At 43.7% G+C, this 21,975-nt stretch overlaps 1 protein-coding gene across 4 annotated transcripts in view; it reads left to right on the forward strand.

The window, feature by feature from the left end:
• TSPAN8 (tetraspanin 8) overlaps positions 1–20,025 on the forward strand; it is a 51,060-nt gene extending 31,035 nt beyond the window's left edge. For 2 of the 4 annotated variants that reach the window (XM_084810490.1, XM_084810489.1), the window contains 2 exons: positions 9,362–9,445; positions 19,579–20,025. In XM_084810490.1, the coding sequence (XP_084666616.1) occupies positions 9,362–9,445; positions 19,579–19,632 (138 nt within the window). In that variant the 3' untranslated portion in view covers positions 19,633–20,025. The remainder of the gene's footprint in view (positions 1–9,361; positions 9,446–19,578) is intronic. The other 2 variants (XM_084810493.1, XM_084810492.1) reach the window with 1 other exon arrangement.
• Positions 20,026–21,975: the final 1,950 nt, after the last annotated feature.

Below are 21,975 nucleotides of genomic sequence, written 5' to 3' on the forward strand. Positions count from 1 at the left end.
TATGCCTATGGTCTAAAACCCCATTACTGAATGAGTCTGTTATAAGGGGATTAAAGGTTTGTTGAGAATTAAACTGTGGCAGTGGCAATGAAAGGATAAAGAAAGCAGGTAAATTTAATAGTGTTATTTTGGGGATCATAATGGTCCCCATTCCTTCACATTTTGGTGATTTTGGTGGGATGGTAACAACCCATCTCTTCATAGAAACCAAATGACAATGATGAAGAAAAGCCCAGAATTCTTGTTCTAAAAATATGTATCAGTCACTTGAGAAGGCTTAACTTCTATCATTGGATGCTTATGTTTGATTCCTGAATACATTTTCTATAAATCAAGTTGCTATATCAATTGTTATCAATGATTGATAATCAGTGCAGACCTTTCAATATTGGAGTAGTATGATCTTGATACCATGCACCAGTTAGTAGTCTAGCTACTGTATTTTAGTGTAGCAGCCATATCGAGGGTCAGACTAAGTAGCCTCATGCAGTCTCATGCTTCATGTTCTTGCTGAGCTCTTTCTCCCTTGAATATATTGTTGTAAGCTGACGAGACACAGGAATTCCTTATCTTGTCAAAGGTCATACAATTGTATATCTTGTTCTCTGCTGTTCTCTTCTGTTCTCTGCTTATCACGGCTACCCTGTAACCCAGTTCTTGTATTATAAACAATGGTGCTAGGAGAAGAAATGTTGAGGACTGCAACCCCATATGGGAGGGAAAGGAGGAGCCATTTCCTATGTGTCACAATATCTATAAAAACAATGTGCTAATGTAAATCGGGGCTTCTGGCTCTTTGGAAATGATTCCAGCCTTAAGCCCGTGCGTTAAATAAAGAATCTCTTTTTCCTTCACTCCATGGTCTCTCTGACTCTGGGTTCTGCAACATAAATGGTGCCGTGACTCGGATGTGGCAGGCTCTGAGACAGAGAGGTGGCAGTTGCCTGCTCTTAATCGCCGCACCGGGAGGACGAGCTCGGCGCATGCCTCCCTTTCTTGGTGCCACCGACCTTTTTGTTGGGTGAATGGGAGAAAGCCTGCGCCGGGATCGCCCAAACAGCAGTGAGCAGCAAGAGAACCTTGGGAAGCGGAGGAAGGAACTTGAGCCCTGCCTGTATCGCAGCTGCAATTGAGTTGAAACCCACATTGGAAGCCTTCAGGAGAAAGGCAAGTATATGGGAAAAAGAGGGCCCCGCCTTTAGGAAGAAAGGCCACTGGGCAGAAAAAAAGAGGGCCCCGCCTTATGAAGAAGGTCAGTGTTGGTATACGTATACAAAAAGAACCTACTCCTTGCGGGTAGAAGGGGGGCCTGATCACACCTCCGAGCGGGCGCCAGTACTCAGCTGGCCAGTACTCAGTAGGAAGCTGAGGAAGCTGGGGAAGCTGCTTTCCGCTCTGGTAAAAAAAGTGGGAAAAGTGGGTGGCAGGGATATATGGATGCAGTGGAGAGATTGATGATTGTGTGAGTGGCTACTGTGGTTTCTGACGCATACCGTTGACCGTCCGGGTGCCCAGGCCAGTAGCAAAGTGCATGGTGTGTAAAATCCTCTTGTGTCGGCCAGTGAGACCCCTTACTCACTGACCAATTCCCATTCCCTAATTGTGTCTGTCTTCAATTTAGGAGGGAGGCTATGGGTGGTGGGGGAAGCAAACCTTGCACCCCCTTGGGATGTATGCTAGCAAATTTTAAGAAAGGTTTTAGTAGAGATTATGGGGACCCCCCCATGAATCCTCAATGGTTGCAGACTTTGTGTGAAATAGAGTGGCCATCTTTTGGTGTAAGATGGCCTACTGAAGGCTCTTTAGAGCCCAGCAAAATCAGCCGTGTATATGCCATTGTGGTTGGGAGACCTGGGCACCCCGACCAATTTCCCTACATAAACTCGTGGGATTCCATAGTCCGTGCTTCTCCTCCATGGCTAAAGAAATGCCTAGAATCCCAGGCAAAAGTTTTGGTGCTCAGAAAAAAAAAAAATGGCCAAAAAATTACAACCAGTGTTAGAAGCCCCGTGGCAGAGCTAACGGCGTTTCCACCTGCTTATGCCCTGCTTCCACCACGGGCCCATGTTACTGCAAGACCGCCCCATCGAGATCCAGATCCGGTGGCTCCTGAGCCCCTGCCATCCCCCCTGCAGAGACATTGCCCCTTGCTTTGACTTAGAACTGTCGCCATCAGTTTCAAGCCCCACCAGCAGTAATTTGCCGATTTCAGCTACGGTCCACAACTCCCAAATATTGCCTGCCGAGACTTTCATCTCTACGGGATTGGGCGGTTCCCCTCTTACACCTCAATCAGCATTAATAAAAGAAACTGAAGAATTGAAGTATTGGGCAGAAGATTTAATAAAATCGGCAGTGACCCTTAAAAAGATGTGTTCTCACAAAAAAGAGGAGGCGAGCTCGTCTACTGCTCATCAGTCATCTTCTACTGCTCAAGACTTGCACCCCCTTAAGATGTATGTCCAAAAAAAAAAAGGAAAAAGGTTTTTTTTTTAAAAAAAGATTCAGAATAGAGAGAGAAAACAGCAAAAAGCTCAAGGTCGAGCTGAGAGAAAAAAAGAACAAGATCTGAGGCTGTTAATTAGAGAAATGTTGTTGCAGGACAGCCTGGCTTTTAACAAAGCATGGGAGCGTGAGAGTGCAAGGCTGAAGAAGTAGCCTAGCACGCCGAGGGGGGGGGGACAGGAAAATTGCCCACAACGTTCTGAGTTGTGCAACATCATCACCTCGCCTAATTGAGATGAAATCCCTAAGAAATGGAAACTGAAAATGAAGACCCAGAAGATGAAAGCGCAAAATAGAGAATAAAGGTGAAGAGTCAGCCCCCAGGGCACAGGCTAGACCCCTCTTCGAGTGAAAAGTGTGCCATAAGACAGTCCCAAGGCAGAATGAAGCGGAAAGACCACGTTGAAGATCTCTGTCAAGGTAACCGTGTTTAGCTTTGAACTGTCCTAGAATTGCATAGAGCCTGTAGCTACTGACCATCAGCTATATGATTTCTGAAGAGCGTAACTATTAAGCTTTTGCCGTGGGATTCCCTGCAATGAAGAAATCTCACTGATTTAAGTGTCCAGTGTTACACTGCCTGAGTGTGTGTGCTGAAGAGACCGAGAAACCAGACAGCATGTTCCTGGCCAAGCCAAAATCACACTACTACCATGCTCCTGGAAGCTGCAATAAACTGTGTAAGCTGGAAGACCCAACCTGATTGAGAAAAAAAGAAGATATTGGAGTAACTGTCTTAAAAAAAGTGAGATTTGTGTAGCTGGCTGGCTGACGCTGTCAGTGATGTTACAACTTTAAATTAAGACTGTTTTCCTGTTTGAGACCCCAGCGAAGAAAGCTGACCTGAGTTATTTGTTGCCCATGCCAAAGCAAAGATTTAGCTGCCCTGTACCACATCATGTCCTGTTTTAAGCTTGGGATTTACAAATACAAACAAACTGAGAAGCTTGCCTTTGAAGTCCTGCAAATCACCCCACCGCCTCCCCGAAGATTAATGGCTGCCTGAAAAATGCAAGTATAAGGCGATGCCCATCACCCCCCAGCGTCCTGAGTTTTGGCACTTTGCTTTCGTGTACCAGGTTAGAAGAGAAAAAAAAGAGTAAGTTTTTAAAATGTCTGTGAGAACCTGACAGAAGTAGAATAAAATTTACAGAGGAGTTGCCCAGGTTAAAGCATCACGGCTAGAGAGCTGAGCTGTGCCGTTCTGTTTAGACAGAGGCCTTGCTAAAAAGTTAAAGGCCCTTGTCTGTCAGAAGGGGTGTAGGGCCACACTTCCCCTTTTTAAACTGATGCAAAAGTGGGGAGCCTTTGCTGGAAACATCTCATCTTCATTGCCCAGAGCCTTCTCTGTTTGCCTCCATCATTGTCTGGGCTTTTTAGAGACACTCTGCACATGGACTAAAATTTTAAATTGTCAAAGACTTGCCGTAGACAGTGCTGTGAAGCTTTTGATAAACTTGAACTGTCATCGCTGTAGACCGTGTGTCTGTGTTTGTAGTCAGCTCAGTGTACAGCAGGCTGAGTTTGATCTATGACTTTTAGATTTTCTTCTGCTAAAACTCATGCAGCATAGAGTTGCCGATGCAAAAATGGTGACCTAGAACTCTTTGCGTGTGTAAGTATGCCCGTCCCTTAATTTTGATGGGCCCTGAGCTTTCAGCCAGAAGAGCAGTATGATTGCTGGATCTGCTCCATCATGCCTTACCATGCAAAAAGTGTTCCATTCATTGTGTTAAATTGCAGAAAAAGTTTGTGTATATTTTATGATTTCTTAGATATCATAAAATATATGTGATATTTGCAGATTAGTGTAAGTTGCAACTCCAAATAATACTGAGTGTGGTTCCCAATGAAAAGGAAGAAAAGACAAAAGGCAAGTCGAGAAAGACAGAGGCAAGTAGAAAAGAGGGAATAGAGAAAGTGGCAGACAGATAGAGAAGGGAGAAAAAAGAAGAAAGAAGAGGCAAAAAGCAAAGAGAAAGAACATTTGTAGAAAAGAAGCGTGGCCATAGTTGCCCCCAGGGTGAATTAGAAGCAGCTGATTGTGCCTGGAGCTTATTACCTGGGGTAAAGTAGTCACAATAATGTAATAGTTCTTTAAGATGAAAAAATGTAACTAGAAGGAGAAGAAGAGCCTATCCCAAATGTGTGTCATTGGGACTGGTGTAAGGCAGAAAGGTTTAAGTAAGTGAGTTTAACTTGAAAAAGACAAATAAAGAGACAAGGCTGGTGCATAGAGAAGAAAGTTTTATGTAAAAAGTTTGAAACATGATCTGCAATACAGGCAGATCAGCAAGAAAAAGAAAGCAAAAGAAAGAGAGAGAGATTTGTCTTCCCATACTGAAAATAAAAGTGTTATCAAGCACTTTGGGAAGCGAAGTCTGTTTACAGGAAGGTGTGCCTGAGAACCAAACACTTCTAGCCTATGCTAAAAATGCTTGCTAGTGTTGTGTTGCCTCATGGGTAACATGTATGGTATAAAACCCATTTAGCCCAACAGCTCGTGGTTCAGAAAAGCTGTCTGATCCAACCATTAGGTATGCCTGTGTGCTCTAAGTTACCCAATAAAGTCTCCTTGTAAGTACCCCCCCCCCCTTGCTGGAATCCCAAAACACAAGCGGGGCTAGAGCGCCTCACCCAGTATCAAACCCTGCTGTTAGAAGCCATGAAAGCAGGTATGAAGAAGTCAGTTAATATGACTAAAGTGTCTGAAGTGCTGCAAGGTGCCACCAAAGCTCCCAGAGCGTACTTGGAGCATCTTTTAAATGCCTATCACCAGTATACACTCGACCCAGAGGTCCAAGAAGACGTGGGCGAGGAAAAGAAGACATGGCAGAGGCAAAAGATTCTTAAGAAAGAACCAGTGTGCCCAGTGTGGACAAGATAGACATTGGTGGCATGAATGCCCAAATAAAATGAATCAAATACACAAAAGAGAAAACCAAAGGAGCCAGAACAGGCGAAAGAGAAGACAGCTTGTGAGGAGCCGTGACATTGACTTCATGATTGACACTGGAGTGGCATCAAGAGCAAGCAAACATTAGCCTTAAACAAGAAGTCCAAACACTGAGCAAAATTCTTCAAGCCCAGCATTGCTTTGTCTTAGAAAATAAGCCATTCCCATCACAGAAGTTCATCCTTTCCAACCAAGAGTTAAAGTATGAGTTAAAGAGGGAAAAATAACCCTTTGACTCCCAGATAGAGAGGACTGAAAACTGTTATACTTTCCACCCCAGCAGCTATAAAAGCAGCTGGAGTTAAACCCTGGATACATGGGACACGAGTCAAGAGAACGAGAGGGGGGGAGTGGACTGTAGCTGAAAATCCTTTAAAAATCATTCTGAAAAAGCAGTAAGAAGACTCAGGCTAGACCTTACTGTGGGCACCCCAGGAAACTGTCCATCCTGCGTACGGTCAGACCTGCAACTGGGGAGAATTGAAGAAGGGGACTAGACCCTACTGTAGCTAGCCAGGTGAATAGCTGCCCAGCGTACGGTCAGATCCCAAAAAAGATCAAACATGCGTGTTGTAGTGTTAGTAATGTTGCATTGTGGTTCCTTAATAAGGTGCGAACAAGGGGGGCCTGCCCCTAGAGAGGGGAAGTCTGTCCCAGCAATTCGCTGATAATTACTGGCTTCACCTAGCTAACATCACTAGAGTAAAACATTTTTGTTTGCCAAGAGATATACCTGCAAACAGGTTTTTTTAAATCTTTTTCTCCCCCATCATTTAATTTGACTAATAATAATAATGCTGTAGATGTTCAAATCAATAATCTGCATGCATAATATAGTGGCTGACATAACAATAAGAAAACAATTGGCTAAATTGGTTAACCCCTTGGCTTCCAGATCTTAGCTAGCTTAAAAGCATTGTTCATCCTAATTCTACCAGTGTTGTTCATAGAAATACTGTTATGCCTTTGCATTCCTTATCTTATGCACTGTTTAACCAATCTGTTTTATGTCTTGGCTAGTAAAACTGCCACCCTCTACACTCTAATAGCTCAACAAGATATTAAGTAAGAAGGTTGCTATAAGAGTCCTGTGTTATGCTTCGCAAACCAGAATGTCTATTTGTGTAATGAAATGCTATAATTGTAATGAAATTATGCATTTAAGGGGGAATGTAGCAGCCATATCGGGGGTCAGACTAAGTAGCCTCATGCAGTCTCATGGTTCATGTTCTTGCTGAGCTCTTTCTCCCTTGAATATATTGTTGTAAGCTGACGAGACACAGGAATTCCTTATCTTGTCAAAGGTCATACAATTGTATATCTTGTTCTCTGCTGTTCTCTTCTGTTCTCTGCTTATCACGGCTACCCTGTAACCCAGTTCTTGTATTATAAACAATGGTGCTAGGAGAAGAAATGTTGAGGACTGCAACCCCATATGGGAGGGAAAGGAGGAGCCATTTCCTATGTGTCACAATATCTATAAAAACAATGTGCTAATGTAAATCGGGGCTTCTGGCTCTTTGGAAATGATTCCAGCCTTAAGCCCGTGCGTTAAATAAAGAATCTCTTTTTCCTTCACTCCGTGGTCTCTCTGACTCTGGGTTCTGCAACATTAGTAGTCTAGCTACTGTAGACTTACTGTATGTAAGTCTAGCTTCCATGCCAGTGGAAGCTTCCAGATGATCTTCAATGAGGTCCTACCATAGAGCTCATTCCAATAGTCTAGATGTGATGTTACCAAGGCATGGATAACTGTTCCCAAATCAGACAGACTCAGGAAAGTTAGCAGGTGGTACTTTTTGCCACTGATGTCACCTGAAGATCCAGAGAAAGCACAGGATCAAGGAACATTCCCAAGCTATGGATCTGAACTTTCAGGGGCAGTGCAACTCCTTCCAGAACAAGTTAAATCCCAATCTCCAAACCTGACTTTCTCTTGACCAACAGCACCTCCACTTTGTCTAGTTTTAATCTCAGCTTGTTCACCCTCAGCCAACCAATTATCATCCCTAGGGAATGTTCAAGGTGTTAGGTGATAAAGAGCAGTAAAGCTAGGTGTCACCCGCGTATTGGTGGCAACTCACTCCAAAGCTCCAAGTGACCTCTTCCAATGGTTTTGTGTAGATATTGGATAATACTGGGGACAAATTAGGCCAATCTCTGGTCAAAGGAATAAATTACTACTAGTAGTACTACTATTTACTACATTTGCACACTGCCTTTCACCCCAGAATGGTTTCAAGGTAGTTTACCATAAAATACATAAAAAGAATAACAAATCAATTAAAAACAATCCAAATGAAACCAGGGCCCAGGCAGGGCATGGTCTGAAGGCACTTGCTGCCACTTTGCTGAAGCTAAAGAGGCTTCGGTCTGGGACACTGCCTGGGAACCCCTTGTATACTGCCTCAGACTCCATGATGAAAGAAAAGTAGGATATAAAATATTAAATAAACAGACAAAAAAGCAGAAAGATTAGCAAAAGAAAGGAGTAACAGTGGAATTTAAACTAGCAAGCAAAAGTGCACAGAAACAGAGATGTTCTAGCTTGCTTGAAGAATGCCAGAAGGGAGGGAGACAATGGAAGAGCATGGAGATCAAGAAGACCCTGCCTCATTCATATATCTGTTGTTGTTGTTGTTGTTGTTGAGTCGCTCAGTCGTGTCCGACTCTTCGTGACCCCATGGACCATAGCATGCCAGGCCTTCCTGTCCTGCGCTCTCTCCCGGAGCGTGCTCAAGTCCATATTCATTGCATCGGTGATGCTATCTAGCCGTCTCATCCTCTGCTGTCCCCTCCTCCTTTTGCCTTCAGTCTTTCCCAGCATCAGGGTCTTTTCCAGGGAGTTTTCTCTTCGCATTAGGTGGCCAAAATATTTGAGCTTCAGCTTCAGTATCTGTCCTTCCAATGAGCAGTCAGGGTTGATTTCCTTTAGGATGGACTGATTGGACCTCCTTGCAGTCCAGGGGACTCGTAAGATTCTTCCCCACCACCACCGTTCAAAAGCATCAATTCTTCGGCGCTCAGCCTTTCATTTAGTCCAGCTCTCACAGCCATACATTACTATTGGGAAAACCATAGCTTTGATTAGACGGACCTTTGTCGGCAAGGTGATGCCTCTGCTTCTTACTATGCTGTCTAGGTTTGCCATAGCTTTCCACCCAAGGAGCAAGCATCTTTTAATTTCATGGCTACAGTCACCGTCTGCGGTGATCTTGGAGCCCAAGAAAGTAAAATCTGTCACTGCTTCCATTTCTTCCCCTTCTATATGCCAGGAAGTGATGGGGCCAGATGCCATGATCTTCATTTTTTTCATGTTGAGTTTCAAACCAGCTTTTGCACGCTCCACTTTCACCCTCAACACAAGGCTCTTTAGATCCTTTTCGCTTTCTGCCATTAGGGTGGTATCGTCTGCATATCTGAGGTTGTTGATAATTCTCCCGGCAATCTTAATTCCGACCTGTGATTTATCCAACCCGGCAGCGTTTCTCATGATGTACTCTGCATATATAAGTTAAATAAGCAGGGCGGCAATATGCAGCCTTGTCGTACTCCTTTCCCAATTTTGAACCTATCGGTTGTTCCATGTCCAGTTGTTACAGTTGCTTCTTGACCCTCGTACAGGTTTCTCAGGAGACAGGTAAGGTGGTCTGGTACTCCCATCTCTTTAAGAATTTGCCACAGTTTGTTGTGATCCACACAATCAAAGGCTTTAGCGTAGTCAATGAAGCAGAAACAGACGCTTTTCTGGAATTCTCTTGCTTTCTCCATGATCCAGCGAATGCCTTTTCAGTGTTCATGTTAGAAGACTATGAATTACTAATAATGATTGGCTAACCAATTTATTACTCACATTAATGTTGTCTTTTTCTGTTTGTTGTTGTTGTTGTTGTCTTTCAGCCTTGTGGTGAAGTAATAATTGAATTCTTCAAGAAAAATATGATCATAGTTATGGGAATAGCATTTGGATTGGCATTCATCGAGGTACATGTAAATTTGTCTGTCACGCTTTCTCCAAGGAGCTTAAGGTAGAAGTCCCATTGTACTCTCTGTGCAGCATATTTGGCTGAGCGATAGTGACTGGCCAAAGTCATGCAGTAAGGACAAATGCACAAGCATCTCTTTGCTTGGCCCAAAGGGGCTTGATCTAATTGAATGTGTGTAACGTGTTCGTGGGTGTTTGAGCATCCATTGCTTTCTCCCTTTTCCCCTGCCCTCAGTGGCCATCCCAACCTCCCTGGGGCAGAAGAGGGGAAACATAAAAGAGGCAGGTCCTGCTTCTTCCTGTGAAACTGAGAACTGGGACTAAACATCCCAGTGTGATGGGAAAGAAAGCTCCACTGAAGAACTGGAGCCATCTCTGTTGCATCTCTGTTCAACTGTCCTGGGTAAGCTGGGTAGATTGTGGAAGGAGAAAGTGACTGCTGCAGAGTTGGTGCAAATCACTCGAGGTCAAGATGAGTGGAGACCGGCTTGTCGCCTGCTCAGAAGAGGCTGTGAGTGGGACCCTGCTTAACCTGCACCTCCTCATGAGAAATCAAACAAGAGAGCTTGCTTGTAGGAACTCTTCTCTCTCTCTCTCTCTCTCTCTCTCTCTCTCTGTCTTTCTCTCATGATTATTCATAATGTCTCTGCCAGCAAGCTTGATGGCTGAACAAGGATTCTTACTTGGGTCTCACTCATCCATCCTGTCTACTACACCATTTCCATTTTTCAGTTGTTACCTGATAAGCAGGCCACTATTAGATTACATCATATTTATTGAATTTACATTCCATCTATTCCAAGAAATGAGTGGGACTTTGGGAAATATATTACACTGTGATCTGCACAGGGAAGAGGAGATGGTCAAGTATACTAAGCCAGTGGAGGCTGGTGGCTCTGATTTCAGTGGGCCTGTGAATCCATTGTGGGTTTCAGTCAGAACCAGCCAGAACTCTATGGGAGCTATCCAAGGCGCCAAACCTCTTGGGGGGTTAGGGTTCAGCACTGGAAAAGAAAAGGAGTTTCCTTCCATTTCAGTGGAGTCAGACAAACACGTCCTGCCTGCTTGGTGCTGTAAAATTGCTCCATACTGAGGCTGCTTCTGTAGGGCTGGATGTTCCTCTGAAGTAGACTGTACAAAGCTTGTGGGACCAGTCAAGCTGAAGTGAAGGCTTCCCACCAGCCATGTACCGTGGCTACCTAGATCTTGGCAATCCTGTTTTGCTGCCATCTTGGGCCTCGGAAATAGGAGGATTGTGAAGCAGCTGGAAGGCCATCACACATGGCTGGCAGCCTTTGATCCACTTGGAGGGTCACATGTTTTGTGAGCCTGACATATAGAGAAGCCAACATTCAGCGCAGTACCACACAATTGGGTGGATTTGTGTAGTGGTGTGGTAACACTGACTTTCTCCATGTGGTATGTGGCTTCAGATTGCCACTCATGTGGGACATGGTTTGATGATGATAAGGATAATGATAATAGCAGCAGCAGCAGCAGCAGCAGCATCGCAGGCCCTGCCTGCCGGCTTACAATCTAACAGACATAGTACAAACGGAAAATGGGATGGGGAGTGAACAGAACACAGGCAAATGCAGGCACTAATTTTCCATAAAATTACATTAAGGTTTAACAACAGCATTGAATGGTCACTGAGGAAGACTGTTCTGTGGGAGAAAGAGCCAAGTAGCAGTTAGTTAGTTAGTTAGTTAGTGTCTCACCTTTCTCTCTGATGCTGCCGGGTAGGACTGGTGACAAAGAGATGGCAGCCACAGAAGTTATTTGAACTGGGTACCATACAATAGACAACGTCTATCAGTATCCACCATTAGACTGTCCCCAAAATGAGGTCCTCTGTATGTTTAAGACCCATTCCAGTTTCCCCCTTTGTCAGTACCCAAACACTGCAGTGAAACCAGCCGTACTGTGACTTAAATAATTGTTAATAAATTTCATCTGAAACTGGAAGAGGCTGTAAAAGACTGTTAATAAGAAAGAATAACAAATGTTGAGTAAATGATCCAACAACAAATCATGCATTAACTGTGTGATAATTAACGATGTGGGAAACTGACAGGCTGTGAGATGAGGAATTGCAAGAGTGGCCAACAGCCCCTCCTAGGATTGTGTTAATCAGTTTGTAATTAAGGCTGATCTTGAGTTGACCTTTTATCCCTATCAGAGCTAAATTAAAACATGTTCTCATGTGTGTTTGTGTGTTTAAAGGAAAGCAGTGGAGGGTGGTGGTTCTGATTTTGGTGGGGCTGTAAATCCATTCTGGGTTTCAGTCAGAACCACCCAGAACTCTAAAACAGCTATCCAAGGTGCTAAAGCCATTCTGGGGATAGGTTTCAGCACCATGGATAGCTCCTTTAGAGTTTTGGCTGGTTCTGACTGAAACCCAGAGTGGATTTACCGCCCCACCAAAGTTGGAACCACCAGCCTCCACTGAAGGAAAGTGTGAATGTTACAGCTTTTAAAACTTTCAGTTTTATACATTTATTTATTATTTATTTAGGGCAAAACCCTATGCATGTTTAGACAGAAAAAAGTCCTACAACTCCCAGCATTCCCCAGATAGCATGGGGAGTTGCGGGGAGTTGCAGGATATTTTTCTGTCTGCACATGCATAGGGTTTCACCCTCAGTGGATTTTTAAACTGTCTTTCATGATTGATTATCCTCTCCAGGTGGTTTACAGCAGTCAATAAAACATTACAATGTTGTTGTTCAGTCGTTCAGTCGTGTCCGACTCTTCGTGACCCCATGGACCATAGCACGCCAGGCCTTCCTGTCCTGCGCTCTCTCCCGGAGCGTGCTCAAGTTCATATTCATTGCATCCGTGATGCTATCTAGCCATCTCATCCTCTGCCGTCCCCTTCTCCTTTTGCCTTCAGTCTTTCCCAGCATCAGGGTCTTTTCCAGGGAGTTTTCTCTTCGCATTAGGTGGCCAAAATATTGGAGCTTCAGCTTCATTATCTGTCCTTCCAATGAGCACTCAGGGTTGATTTCCTTGAGGATGGACTGATTTGACCTCCTTGCAGTCCAGGGGACTCGTAAGAGTCTTCTCCAGCACCACAGTTCGAAAGCATCAATTCTTCGGCGCTCAGCCTTCCTTATAGTCCAGCTCTCACAGCCATACATTACTACTGGGAAAACCATAGCTTTGATTAGACGGACCTTTGTTGGCAAGGTGATGTCTCTGCTTCTTACTATGCTGTCTAGGTTTGCCATAGCTTTCCTCCCAAGGAGCAAGCGTCTTTGAATTTCATGGCTACAGTCACCGTCTGCGGTGATCTTGGAGCCCAAGAAAGTAAAATCTGTCACTGCTTCCATTTCTTCCCCTTCTATATGCCAGGAAGTGATAGGGCCAGATGCCATGATCTTAGTTTTTTTAATGTTGAGTTTCAAACCAGCTTTTGCACTCTCCTCTTTCACCCTCAGCAAGAGGCTCTTGAGATCCTCTTCGCTTTCTGCCATTAGGGTGGTATCGTCTGCATATCGGAGGTTGTTGATAATTCTCCCGGCAATCTTAATTCCGACCTCTGATTCATCCAACCCGGCATTTCTCATGATGTACTCTGCATATAAGTTAAATAAGCAGGGTGACAATATGCAGCCTTGTCGTACTCCTTTCCCAATTTTGAACCAATCGGTTGTTCCATGTCTGGTTCTTACTGTTGCTTCTTGACCCTCGTACAGGTTTCTCAGGAGACAGGTAAGGTGGTCTGGTACTCCCATCACTTTAAGAATTTGCCACAGTTTGTTGTGATCCACACAATCAAAGGCTTTAGCGTAGTCAATGAAGCAGAAATAGACATTTTTCTGGAATTCTCTTGCTTTCTCCATGATGCAGCGAATGTTGGTGATTTGATCTCTAGTTCCTCTGCCTCTTCGAAACCCAGCTTGTACTTCCGGTAGTTCTCGGTTCGCATACTGCTGAAGCCTAGCTTGTAGGATTTTGAGCATCACCTTGCTGGCATGTGAAATGAGCGCAATTGTGCGGTAGTTTGAACACTCTTTGGCGTTGCCCTTCTTTGGAATTGGAATGTAAACTGACCTTTTCCAGTCTTGTGGCCACTGTTGAGTGTTCCAGATTTGTTGGCATATTGAATGCAGCACTTTAACAGCATCATCTTTTAGGATTTTAAATAGCTCAGCTGGAATACTGTCATCTCCGCTAGCTTTGTTGTTACTAATGCTTCCTAAGGCCCACTTGACTTCACTCTCGAGGATGTCCGGCTCAAGTTCAGTGACCGCACTATCATGGCTATCAGGGACATTCAGATCTTTCCTGTATAGTTCTTCTGTGTATTCTTGCCACCTCTTCTTAATCTCATCTGCTTCTGTTAGGTCCCTGCCTTCTTTGTCCTTTATCATGCCCGTCTTTGCACAAAACGTTCCCTTGAGATCTCCAATTTTCTTGAAGAGATCTCTAGTCTTTCCCATTCTGTTGTTTTCCTCGATTTCTTTGCATTGTTCATTTAAGAAGGCCTTCTTGTCTCTCCTTGCTATTCTCTGGAACTCTGCATTCAGTTGGGTATATCTTCCCCTTTCTCCCTTGCTTTTCGCTTCCCTTCTTTCCTCAGCTACTTGTAAAGCCTCATCAGACAGCCACTTGGCTTTCTTGCATTTCTTTTTCTTTGGGACGGATTTCGTTGCTGCCTCCTGAACAATGTTACGGACCTCCGTCCATAGTTCCTCAGGCACTCTGTCTATCAGGTCTAATCCCTGAAATCTATTCCTCACCTCCACTGTATATTCATCAGGGATATGATTTAGGTCATACCTGAATGGTTTAGTGGTTTTCCCCACGTTCTTCAATTTAAGCCGAAATTTTGCAAGAAGCAGCTCATGATCTGAGCCACAGTCAGCTCCAGGTCTTGTTTTGACTGACTGTATGGAGCTTCTCCATCTTTGGCTGCAAAGGACATAATCAGTCTGATTTCGATATTGACCATCTGGTGACGTCCATGTGTAGAGTCGCCTCTTGTGCTGTTGGAAAAGAGTGTTTGCTATGATCAGCATGTTCTCTTGGCAAAACTCTATTAGCTTTTGTCCTGCTTCATTTTGTACACCAAGGCCATGCCTGCCTGTTATCCCGGTGATTTCTTGACTTCCTACTTTAGCATTCCAATCCCCTATGATGAAGAGGACATCTTTTTTGGTGTTAGTTCTAGAAGGTGTTGTAGGTCTTCATAGAACCGATCAACCTCAGCTTCTTCGGCCTCAGTGGTTGGGGCATAGACTTGAATTACTGTGATGTTGAATGGTTTGCCTTGGATTCGTACTGAGATCATTCTATCATTTTTAAGATTGTACCCCAGTACTGCTTTTCCCACCCTTTTGTTGACTATGAGCGCTACTCCATTTCTTCTAAGGGATTCTTGCCCACAATAGTAGATACGATGGTCACCTGAATTAAATTCGCCCATGCCTGTCCATTTTAGTTCGCTGATTCCCAAGATGTCGATGTTCAATCTTGCCATCTCCTGTTTGACCACCTCCAGCTTACCTTGATTCATTGATCTGACATTCCAGGTTCCTAAACAATATTGTTCTTTACAGCATCGGATTTTCTTTTCACCACCAGACACATCCACAGCTGAGTGTCCTTTCGGCTTTGGCCCAGCCGCTTCACTCTTTCTGGCGCTACTTGGAAATACCCTCTGCTCTTCCCCAGTAGCATATTGGACACCTTCCGACCTGAGGGGCTCATCTTCCGGCGTCATCTCTTTTAGCCTTGTGATACGTTCCATGGGGTTTTCTTGGCAAGAATACTGGAGTGGGTTGCCATTTCCTTCTCCAGTGGACCACATTTTGTCAGAACTCTCTGCCATGACCTGTCCGTCTTGGGTGGCCCTGCACGGCATAGCTTATGGCTTCACTGAGTTACGCAAGCCCCTTCGCCACAACAAGGCAGTGATCCATGAAGGGGAAAACATTACAATAAGATCACACAAAACCAACATGAAAATATTAAACATAATATCACACACAGAAAACACACACAAAGGCACATAAATCTATAAATCAAAATTTAAAATTAGATAAACATAACAGCAGCAAATAAAAAGTACATTAAAATAGTGGCAGCAGATAAAACAGTTACAGCACCACAACCCTCAGGCTGAAAGAGGTTCTGCACCCCTGGTTTAAATGGACCACTGTTCTGACTCAATGTAAAGCTGCTTCATAGGTTCATATCAAACCAATGCATCTAAGTATGCACTGCCTCCACCCCCTTTGGGTCACTAGTCAATGCCAGTCATTGTATCCGTTCGATCCTGAGCATCACACAAACTCCCATCCTTCAAGTCTTCCACAAAGCAATTTTTAGAAGAACACATCCCATTCCATATCCTGTCTGTACTGATTTTCAGGCAGTCTCTCTCAGCATTTCCCAAGCATCTGATAATTATCATGTACGCATCTTTCTTACATGTGGAAGGATTTATTTTTAGAGTGTATCTGCCCTCAGAGCAGCTCATCCAACATGTCTCTGTATGAGTTACTCTTCTGCAGGTGACTCATGATTAGAAGGATGCAAGTCCCAGACAATAGGCAGTATCCAATGGTTACTGCCATTAGATTAGGCCCATTCATAGAATCATAGAACCATAGGGTTGGAAGGGGCCTACAAGACCATCGAGTCCAACCCCCTGCTCAATGCAGGAAGCCTGATTCCCAGGTGGTCTCCCATCCAAGTACTACCCAGGGCTGACCCCGCTTAGCTTCCGAGATCAGATGAGGTCGGGCGCATCCAGTCCCTTCACTTCAAGGGGTCTACTCTATGTAGTAGAGCCAGTGTAGTGTAGTGGTGAGAGTGATGGACTGGGAGCCGGGAGATCCGGGTTCTAGTCCCCACTTGGCCATGGAAGCTCACTGGGTGACTTTGGGCCAGTCACAGACTCTCAGCCCAACCTACCTCACAGGGTTGTTGTTGTGAGGATATAACGGTGAGGAGGAGGATAATGTAAGCCGCCTTGAGTTCCTTGCGAGAGGGAGAAAGGCGGGGTATAAATGCAATAAATAAATAAATAAATGTAGAAGTACCATTGGATTATTTTGGCCACCTAATGCGAAGAGAAAACTCCCTGGAAAAGACCCTGATGCTGGGAAAGACTGAAGGCAAAAGGAGAAGGGGACGGCAGAGGATGAGATGGCTAGATAGCATCACGGATGCAATGAATATGAACTTGAGCACGCTCCGGGAGAGAGCGCAGGACAGGAAGGCCTGGCGTGCTATGGTCCATGGGGTCACGAAGAGTCGGACACGACTGAACGACTGAACAACAACAACAACCATTGGATACTGCCCAGTGATTCAAGCGTAGATGTACTGTGGCTACTTATGAATGGTCAAAAAAGAGGAAATGCATCTCCAAAAAAGAGGACAGTGAGTTGCATAGAAGTTGAATATACTAATTCATATGTATGGATGCAAATTTAGAAATTATTTTAATTTAAATAGAAATACAGTACATCTCACTATATTGTGGAAGACTGTGACCAGGTGATCTGTGTTCCTGCCTGTTCAGCCTGCTGGTCAGGTGCTAACTTTAATCCAGAATTGGACAGAACAGCCCTTCTGATGAGGATGCCTTTGAATAGAGGACTGCCCTCTGGCAACCCTTGAAACAGAGAACTGTCCTCTGCAAAAGAGGACACATGGTCACCCCACATGATATAATAGGCAACTAGCCTCCTCCAAGGACAGGTAGTGGATGGATTGACTGATCCATTCCTACTTGATGAGACACACATCTTGGATCAGGGATTACTTTACCACTGGAGCACGAATGATATTGGCAGCCCAAGAAGCCATTTGGATGATTACTTCTGCAATGTGGCCTGCTCTGTCTTAGTACACATCATTCCACAATAATTTTCATTAGCCACAATAATTTTCATTCAGGAGGTGACACTGTTAAAATGCGGTAAAAATCAAAGCTTAGGGCCAAAACAGATATTACTTTAAATGTGTATCTAGCATCTATGCCTCCTTTTCTTTACTCTAGAGTAGGTGAAGGGGGCCTGATCCAGATCTTAAAAGCCCCCTAGCCCCCATGCTAAGTCCTGATCCAGTTTGGGGGGCCTGTGCCTACTCTAGAATTAAATTGAAAAAAGATGTATGCTGCTAGATCCACATATAAATGTCTGGTTGGCCCTCAGAGGACTATTTGTTTGGGCTAACTCTAATGAGATGTTATTTATTTATTTATTTATTAATTACATTTCTAATCTGCCTAGTCACCAATGTTCTCTAGGCCGATTACAAACACTTAAAGAACTAAAATGCCATAGAAGCAGTTAAAAATATAAAATACAATACAAATATTTAAAAGATGCAAAGCAGCAAACATGATATGCATGTGAGAAGTCCATGATCATGAGTGGACCCATGCTGCCATGGTTTTTGGATGGTAAGTCTAGGGACCTGGGTGGTTCTGTAATATAAGCAGTTCAGCAAAGCCAGTTCAGTAACAAGGATTATCATACAGGGTTTACCCCTACCCCAAATATGAATATACTCCAGAGTTTGAGTGATTTGACTTGCTGGATTAAATAGGAAAAACATGAGGTGGATTCCAAGGAGGAACAAAGCAGTGGGGTCAGAACTGAGAAACAGCAGCTGACCAACATAGTTTCTGGTGGCCAATTACCTGGACTGGGAAGCAGAAATTTTACGCAGCTCCAGATACCCCAGTTTACAACAAGGAGTATCATCTGCTACACATAGGGTGGCCATGTGTCCTGCTTTACTGAGGGGCTGCCAGAGGACAATCCTCTGTTGAAGGCATACTTTGTTTGAAGGGGTGACCACTCCAGGTCTGGTTTAAAGATAAAGAACCATCAGAAGCGAGAGCCCACGGGCCTTCAAGTTGCCCATCAGGTGATAGCACTTGGATAGAAGACTGAGTAGGCACACATGTCACTTGGCCACAGTCTCCCCCACTCTGGTGAGATGTATTGTATTTTTATTTAAATTATAGTAATTGTTTCTAATTTTGCACATTTCTAATTAGCATATGCAAAATTTATGCAAATCTCATTGCTCTTTTGCCCTTTTTTTCTGGTGATGTATTTCCTGTCTTTGGGTGATGCATATGTGGCCACCCTAACTATACAGCTAATTGGCTGTGAGATAACAGAGCTAGATCCATGGACAGCTCTATAGCGGCTAGGCATGCCATGCTTCAGTCTGTAGTGTATTTGGTACCTTAATACTACAGCTGATGTATGCTAAGGAGTTTTTTCACTTTGAGCCTATAAATATTAATTTAGAAGCACATTTCAGTTAAACAAGGCTTTACAAGTGCTTAGGACTGCAGCCTTAGCTTAACAAATGCCTCTTTTTCTATCTGTGCTCTTTCTTAATTTAGGTAGATTCACCTACCTTTGGCTTTAACATTTTGTTACAAGCTGGTAGACATTCATCCAGATATATGCCGCTAATACAGCTATTAAGAGATCATGTCTTTCATACTCGTTCTAGCTCTTCATCTACCATTGGTAGCTTAAAAATTAATTCTTTCCAGTTTTCACAGAAAAGTGCCAATTAGCACTCAGTTCAAATACATGCTTGAGTGAACTATTTCTAGCTTGGTTTGGTGACTACTGAATTGAAAATAGCAGTGATGTGACCAGTTAAAATGCAGAGCTACAATTCTCCATGTTCATAATGGTTATACAAAGGTTTAAGAAACTCATATTATTGTTTTCTAAGCAGTTATAAGTCCATGACTCATTTTTGCTGAACAGTTTCAGTCTGAGACAGTTCTAGCTTTGACGGAAAAGTATGAAAAACTTTTCTCAGCTGCTGAGAAAGTACACAGCAGATAGCGACAATAAGAACCCCTTAGAAGGAGATGTCTTCACCCGTTAAAGCAATCCATCTTTTAGAATAAATTTTAGTTTCCCATCGAGTGGTATATATGGGTTTAATTAAAATCCCACTTTTTGAGAGTCATGCTTCTAAAAATTACTTTGGAAATGGTCTTCAGCATAGCAGATTTCATCTGTATGTAAATCCAAGGAGTTTGCAAACAAAATGTTCTTGCTGTGCATCGATTGTATGTGGGGGATTTCTCAAGCTGCCAGATAATACCATAAACATCTTTCTCTTCCAGATTCTTGGTATGGTCTTTTCAATGATCCTTTACTGCCAAATCCAGGGAAAATGAAACCATGGAAGTGTCAGAACTATGTCACCAGCCAAATGAGAAACCTTTGTAGATGGAGAGATTGATGTTTGGTTTGGCACCCTAAAATAAATGCCAGAAGCAGCTGTGATGATAACAGCCGAAGCACTGATGGATACAGATTCTTCATGAGTTATGAAATAAAAAAATCTGTTTAAAATTAGGGAAACTAATGATCTGTAGCTGGATTTTGTTTTAACGTAACACATACCTTTTGTGTATTCTTTTTGTCACCTTCTTTATTTGAAGATTATGTCTCAGCAAAACAAAGCATTTAACTTGCCACATATTGAGCTGATACCGTGCAGTGTTTTCCAGACTTCTGCAAACTGCAGTATATCCTTTCCCCCCTATGAATTAAAATTGGATGCACAACCCAGCGTTACAACTGGAAAAGTTTACTGTACATATTTTAAAAGTATAATTACCCATCCACAGCAGAGCATGCTTGTTCGTTCGTTCTCTCTCTCTCTCTCTCTCTCTCTCACACACACACTCACACACACACACACATACACACACACGTCTGTATTTCACAGACTTGGGCTGCACCTTCTGAAGCATGTCTCCTCTGAGGGTATATAATTCCAATAGAGGCTGGTGGCTCCTATTTCAGTGGGGCAATAAATCCACTCTGGGTTTCAATCAGAACCAGTCAGAACTCTGAAAGGCTATCCAAAGTGCTGAACTGTATCCCCAAAATGGGTTCAATACCTTGGATAGCTCTTTTAGAGTTCTGACTGGTTCTGGCAGAAACCCAGAGCAGATAAAAGATACAGCATAATTGTCCTATATCTTTTTAACACCACGGATGACTGACAGATCCATTCAAGCCTGATTAAGCCAAATTATCTGTCCCACTAGAGGCTGGCTTGGAAGGATACATGGCTAGACCATGAATTGTGTAAAGCAGCCTTCCCCAACCTGGTCCCCTCCAGATATGTTGGACTACAATGCCCATCACCCCTGGCTTGTATGGTCTGGCTAGAGATGACAGGAATTGCAGTCCAAAACATCTGAAAGGTACTGGGTTGGGGAAGGCTGGTGTAAAGAAACAATGGGTACTCTATGAATGGGTACTTTGGGCTCATGGGAGCTTTACATTATTGACAGCTCAGTCTTACACATGTCCACTCAGAAGTAAGCCCCGTCGAGTTAACTGGGAGCTTTCCCTCTGGTAAGAAGGTATGGGACTGCAGCCTTACTTCATTTTCTCAAAGGACGCTTGCACTTCTTACCTAGCACACAGTTTGGGAATGAATGGCATGGTGAGTAAATCAGGGTGGCCATTTATCAAGTGGTAGCTTAGCCTGATGTTCATGAGCCAGTAGAACCTGGGGTCACCCCATGGAGCTGAGTAGTGGGAGATTCAGGACCAATAAAAGGAAGTACTTCTTCACACAGCACATAATGCAAGTATGGAATTTGCTAGCACAAGGTGTAGTGGTGGCCACCAGCTTGGATGGCTTTAAAAGGGGATTAGACACATTTATGGAGAAGTCTATCAATGGCTACCAGTCATGATGGCTATATATTATCTCCAGTATCAGAGGCGGTATGACTCTCAATACCAGTTTGCTAGGGAACATGAGTGGGAGGGTGCTATTGCACTCATCCCCTGCTTACGGGCTTCCCACAGGCAGCTGGTTGGCCACTGTGTGAACAGAACTTTGGACTAGATGGACTTGGTCTGATGCAGCATAGCTCTTACGCCGGTCCTCTCTTGCCAACCATTTGTCAGTGACTAGACAATAGATAATCATGCTGTGCCCAAGCTGGTCCTTGAAAGGGGGCATTTCCTGGCCTGCATACTTTTCTGAAACAAACTAAAGGCTTCCACTCTGTCTAGGGCACACTATTTCACAGCTGCATGTTTAGAATCCAAAGGAAGCGGCAAGTTCCACAAGGAGATGCTAGAAATAAGATATATTGCCCACAATGCACATCATCTGCAAATCAGCTGACAGTGGAAGCCCATACTTGTCTACTCAGAATTAAGTCACTTGAGTTCACTTGGACATAGGGCTTTTCTACATGAGGCTTTTAACCTGTCACTTTGCCAAGGGTTCTGCTTCTGGATTCTGTGTGGGATTACAATCGGCTCCTTTACACTTGTTTTTTCCAGGGGTTTTTCTTTCTCACCCTTTCTATGTATTCCATTACACAACCACTAGGTGGCATTATGGTACAGTGGAATTGCACAAATACACTAGGGTTTCATGCAACCATTCAAAGAAATACCAGACTTTCCTCATTAGGAAACCTACCCACACCCCACTAAAATGGTTCCAAAGAATGAGATAGGCCCTGGAGGATGACAACTTC

Source organism: Heloderma suspectum, chromosome 7 (genome assembly GCF_057233095.1).
Source record: "Heloderma suspectum isolate Gila_16-S chromosome 7, 16-S_ref, whole genome shotgun sequence".
Classification (NCBI taxonomy): Eukaryota; Metazoa; Chordata; class Lepidosauria; order Squamata; family Helodermatidae; genus Heloderma; species Heloderma suspectum.